Source organism: Diceros bicornis, chromosome 25, assembly GCF_020826845.1.
Source record: "Diceros bicornis minor isolate mBicDic1 chromosome 25, mDicBic1.mat.cur, whole genome shotgun sequence".
Taxonomy (NCBI): Eukaryota; Metazoa; Chordata; class Mammalia; order Perissodactyla; family Rhinocerotidae; genus Diceros; species Diceros bicornis.
Window position 1 is genome coordinate 21661796 of NC_080764.1, and position 6000 is coordinate 21667795.

At 48.7% G+C, this 6000-nt stretch overlaps 1 protein-coding gene across 1 annotated transcript in view; it reads right to left on the reverse strand.

Moving 5' to 3' along the window:
- CHPT1 (choline phosphotransferase 1) overlaps window positions 1-5340 on the reverse strand; it is a 31983-nt gene extending 26643 nt beyond the window's left edge. The window contains exon 1 of the mRNA XM_058568558.1: window positions 4967-5340. Coding sequence (XP_058424541.1) covers window positions 4967-5239 — 273 coding nt within the window. The 5' untranslated portion in view covers window positions 5240-5340. The remainder of the gene's footprint in view (window positions 1-4966) is intronic.
- Window positions 5341-6000: the final 660 nt, after the last annotated feature.

Below are 6000 nucleotides of genomic sequence, written 5' to 3' on the forward strand. Positions count from 1 at the left end.
GGACTAGCGTGAGGCAAGTGAGGTGCCTAGGCTGCAGAATTTAAGGAGGCATTTACTCTCAGGGTTGTGCATGTGCCTCCCTAAATTCTGAGGCCTGAGTATCTGCTTGCCTCACTCTAGTCCCTGCCCTGTTTCTAGAGCTTTTACCTCCTGAAAGTTTGGAGTTTATATTTTGTTTTAGTAAGGGAGGCCACTCCCTTACAAGAGTCCTGCATTAATAAATGATGCCTGATACGTTACTGAGGTGGTTAAAAAAAAAAAGAAAAAAAGAGGGAGACAGGTGATTAAAGAAAAAGGAAATATACTAGATTTCAAAGAAACCAAACCTATAAAAAAAAATCTGAGTAAAAATCTATAGATTATTGCCTTTTCTTATTATTCCCCCAACAAATAACTCTTTGTAAGGCAAAGGCAACTATAATCTGAATTATTTAGACAGGGGATAAACCATTTCTTAAAGCCTTTCTGACTTCCTCAGATATACCTGATTTTTGGTTTAACTTTCTATCATCATAAACAAAAGAAATGTATCATTCAATGCCCTTGACTCCTAAGAGAGGAGAGAACAACAACATTTAATCTAATAAGCTTAAAGGAGAATGGAGCCCCAGTTTACACCAGTCAAAAATAAGCATACGAAGGTTCTGTGGCAGAGAATGCTACTAGGCTGGAGCCTCAAGAACTAGATTTGAATCACTGGGTTTTCTCATATACAAATGTAGGAACTGCATTAAATAAACTCTGAGGTCCTTTCAAACCATACGAGTCTATGATTCTATTTTCAGCTTAGGCAGCCCAGGAATGGGGCCAAGGACTAAACACAGAGTGGCATTCAGACAGAACTGCTTCATCAAGGTGAGGAGGAGATTAGGCTCTTGTTTTCTTTATTCACACTAATTCTTGCTTATTCTTGTTAAAACTACCCAGACCAAACAACTGATAAGTATTTGATCCAAGACCAGCAAAAACTGACCAAGGGTGGAAAAACATCATCTCCCAAGATTATACTTTGTTATTTCACTCGTGCAGTCAATAATTTAGCAAATATTTACTGAGCCTGTGCTTTCTGCAAGGCACTATGCTGTAGAGAATGTACAAATGGGCAATCACCGTCTGAACTTAAAGTTGGGGAGGTTATACTGCTCAACAGGGGCACACATAACTAAAATCAAATGAAGAAGTTCCACAGGAAAGCTGCAAAGCCCTGTGGTGGAGGCACAGCCCTCCGGCTCGGAGTCCTGGTCCCCATTTAAAGCTATGTAGCCTGGAAGAGTTAACTCCCCTTCAGTTTCCTCACCAACAAAATGAAGATACCACTACTGCCTCTTCACAAGGTTGTTGACAGAATTAAATGAGATAATAGTCAAAAGCAGCTTAAAATAATGCCTAGTACATAGTTGATAACTAAATGTTAGTTATTATTGTTATCATTATTGGAGTTCAGAGGAATAAGTGGTTGACTTGACTCCAGAGAAGCCAAGAAAATTTCAGAAGGAGGTAGTGTTAGAATTGGGCAGTGTTGAAAGATGGAAGCGGGCCAGGAGAAAGGAAGAGGAAGGAGAAAAGAGAGGGAGAGAAGTCCTTGCCATAGTAAGTAGTTCAATTTGGCTGGAGTGGAAAGTTCCTTAACAGAAATGGTGGCATGAAATGCAGCTCAGGGCACTAGTGCAGAAGCTTAATATAAATAATTTCACTTTTTTCTATTAATTTCCCTTCATCCTCAGTCATGTCCTAGAAATTAACACAGTAGTTAAAAAATAGATCAAATATTATTAATATAGATAAAAGTAGCCAGCATTATGTCCTATATGGGTAGATAAGCCCGAGCATCGGAGTCCAAAAACCTTACGTGTTTTTCCTGACCCTTTCTGGAAGCCATCTGCCAAGTCTGAAAAAGCACTAAGAATTCTTAAGTCTAAGAAACACAAAACAAGTTCCAAGCCAGGTAAAGTCACTTAACCCTCTGGGCCTCAATTTCCTCTTAATAAAAAATATATACTGGGGCCGGCCCGGTGGCGCAATCAGTTGGGTGCGCGCGCTCCGCTGCGGCGGCCCGGGGTTCGCCGGTTTGGATCCCGGGCGCGCACCGATGCACTGCTTGGCAGGCCATGCTGTGGCGGCGTCCCATATAAAGTGGAGGAAGATGGGCACGGATGTTAGCCCAGGGCCAGTCTTCCTCAGCAAAAAAAGAGGAGGATTGGCAGATGTTAGCACAGGGCTGATCTCACACACACAAAAATATGTAGTACTATTACTTCCGGGTGGATGGATAGAGGAAACACTAAAATGGTGGGAAGGCCATTCCAGGAATGGAAAAAACTCGCCAACCTCTTTGGGTTGATAGAAGACACAAACACAACAATGGAAGTGAAAGCACTTCACATTCCTGAAGCTCATATAAAACATACGAGCTCATATGTTTTAAAACATGAGCTATTTTTCCTACATACCACGTAGAGAAAGGCGGGAACTCCAGAAGAGAAGGTGGTGGTACATGGTGCAAAAAAAAACACAAAAATCTTTGGAGTCAGACGGACTTAGATCTGAATCTTTCCTGGTCCTGCCATTTACCAGCTCTGTGACCTGGAAGCAAAATATCCGGCACTGCTATTATTTTTCTTGCTATTGCTGGGATTTTATCAAACAGGCAGTGCGAATCCTGTAATGGTGTTTCCCCTCATGGCTTCAGCAGCTTCAGAAGCATGTGCAGGATCTGATTACACTTCAGAAACTCTTCTCAGTTTCATCTTATTATTTTAACCCTTTCTTTCCCTTTTTGGGCCATTCTGACTTTTTCTTGTTTTTTTTTTTTTTGAAAAGTGCCTCAGATTCCCCCCCACCCTGCCCTTTGCTTTTTAAATGAGGCTGAGCCTAAAAATTAATTAACCACAATTTTACCTCTTCCATCAGGCCCCCTTGCCATCCCTAAACAGAATCTCTTGGAGTTGTCTGTATGCCCTGCTCTTTGTAAGGTCTCCACAAATGGTTCTTAAATTAATAATGACATTGAAAAGTTCACAATTTAACTGACGAATATCAGAAACATCCAAACGCTGTTAGCCAAATCTAGGCCCGATAAAAGCTAAATTTTATGACATGTTTTTAGGACACTTTTAATAATAGTGATATTTTTAATGCATTGAGTAACATTTTTAATTTCTTGAGCAAATGACAATTTTCTACATGTAATATATCATTTAGTTCTCACTGCATCCCTGTGAAATTGGTTTGGCAGGTATTATTTTCTATTTTACACATGGGAAAACAGCCAGCAGGTCTCTCCACGGTGTGGCAGAACCACATTGGAACACAAGTCTTTCACTTCCAAACCCAGTGCTCTTTTCATTTTAGGACACTGCCTCTGGGAAATTCTGCAAATGGGCAGCAAAAAGCGAAAACTAAAGTAACTTACTTTTTTCAAACAATAGGAAAACGAATAACAATGGGAACATCTGCCAAGAAATCTTATATAATAAACGTATCCATTAATTGTCAAGATACGTTTAAAATGTTGTTGTTGGTGCCTAGGGTGGATTCCGACTCCTAGCGACCCTGTGTACAGCACAGCGGGACACTGCCGGGTCTTTCTGCGCCATTCTCTCACCTTCCAGTGCTATATCAGACATGCTCCACTGCTATTTATAGGGTTTTTATGGTCAATTCTTTCGGAAGTGGGTGGCCAGGTCCTTCTTCCTAGTCTGTCTTAGTCTGGAAGCTCAGCTGAAACCTGTCAACCAAAGGTGACCCTGCTGGTATTTGAAATACCGGTGGCATAGCTTTCAGCATCACAGCAACACCCAGTCAACACAGTATGACAGCCTACAGATGGGTAGTGTGGTTCCCTGACCAGGAAATGAACCGAGGTGGACGTGGTGAGAGCATCCAATCTTAACCACTGGACCTCTACGGCTGGAGTGTTTAAAATGTAGGCTCCATCAAATATTTTTAAAAATGCATACATGTATGGAGGGCATGGAATATTTCCACTGTATTCCTGCTATCTAAACTCAACTAGCATTAGTTCTCCACACGACCTACACTCAAATATGATTATAAAGGGATTTCACTATTTGGAGGACAAAGAAGAGGAAGCAATGTCACAGAATGTGCAGTGTAATATTTATCCCATGTACGCTAAAAAGCTAGAGATGGGAGGGACACCCCCCCATCCCCTCCACACTCAGCCCAAGAGGTGCTTCTGATGAACAGTTGTTCAAAGCCCACATTATCTACTCTTCTTATTTCAGACATAGGTCAAATACTCATTGCTAATAAAATATGTTTGCATTTATGATCCCTGGGCCGTGATGATAAGCATTATCACCTTACTTAGTTTTTTCTGAAAAAGTCAACGAAAGAGGAAGTCAGTCTTCAAAGTAACTTATCTTTGATCAGTGTGACCAGTAATTTCAGGATCACTAGTGCAACCTTTGAGAAACAGGCGATTATAAAAGTGTCCAAAGGGCATCTCAGGCTTGGCCGAGCGGACAACAACCCCTGGTGCCCGGCAGGACTGCTATGGGGGTGTCCAGTCCCTAGCGTGCAAAGTAACCGACTGCTCGTCCATCCCACAGCTTGGCGCCCGATGGGGTGGCGGCCCGGCAGGCAGGCCCCGGGCTCGCAGTGGCCGAGACGGTCAGCCCCTCCGCCGCCCGAGGGAGGCTGGGGGGTGGACACAGGACTGGGGCAGTGACCTTGACAGCCCCTCCGCCGCCCGGGGGAGGCCGAGGGGTGGACACAGGACTGAGGTAGCGGCGTGACAGCCTCTAGGTGGCCCGGGGCAGTGCCCGCGTCGGTCCCTCCGCGGCCCCGGGAGGCTCACCCGCGAGGGGGTCTCCCCGGTGCCCGGGCGCCTCTAGCGGCGGGACCGCGGCGCACCTGGGGGGGCTCGGGCGAGGGCCGCGGGGCTCCGGGAGGCAGCAGTTGGGGGTCCTGCAGCGGGCCGCGGGCGGGCGGCGGGCCCTACCTCCTCGGTGGCCGTGGGGCAGTAGGAGATGAGCACGAGCGTGGTGAGCAGGTTGATGGCGAGGCCCAGGAGGGTGATGGAGTTGGGGGCCATCCACAGCGGGACCCACTGGAGCAGCCAGGTCCAGTAGAGCTGCAGCGGCGGCTCGAGCAGCGAGACGCCCGCGGCGCTGTAGCGGTGCTCCTCCAGCCGCCGCAGCTGCGCCGCGCTCAGCGGCTCCGCCAGCGCCTTCAGCCAGCGCGGCGCCGGCCTGGCCCCGGCGCCCGCCGTCATGGCCGCCTGCGGCCCCGCCGCTGCGACGGAGCGCGGCCCGCGCCGGGCGCCTGGGCGGGCGGAGGGCGAGGGCGGGGCTCGCGGGCCCGGGCCTGCGCCGGCCGGGTGGAAGCGCCGGTCACGCCCGCTCGGCCGAGGTCGCGGGCCGGCCGGGCCGCCCCCGTCCCGGGGCCCCCGCCCCCAGCGCGCCGGGGCGGCGGGGGCGGGGCCTCGCGGGCAGCGGACCAGGGCAGGGTTGGGGAGAGCCTGGCGAGGCGTCACGGAGGGCTGGATCGGCTCTCACGGGCCACCAGATCACCATTCGGGCTCCGCAGACAGTAACGTTCTAATTGGTGAGCAAGGGCCCTGAATTCCCGAGGACCTGATGCACCTGTCTCTATGGTCCGATTCTTCTCCCGGGGCGTTTGGTAGCGCTCCCCGGAGGGAAGTCTTCTCGCTGGCTGGACAGTCAGGAAGCTGGTTCCTCTAACCTGTGGTCGTGTGCACAACTCCGTTCTCCTAGTGTGCGTATGCTCTGGCCTTTGGCTAGCCACAGCAGGACGATGCTGCCTGCCTGCAGAGCCTGGGGCGTTTTGTGTGAGAACATGATTTTGCACATCTTGGGTCGCCGGCATGATGGTCCCATCTGTCTGCCCAAAGAGAGATCCTGCTTGATAAACATACAAGCACAATTTTTCCTTCCAATGCCAAAGACAGGGGCCCTGCGGTGTATTAGCTCTAGAGAACCCTCACTGCAGGTTCAGGGCTCAGAGACCAAACTG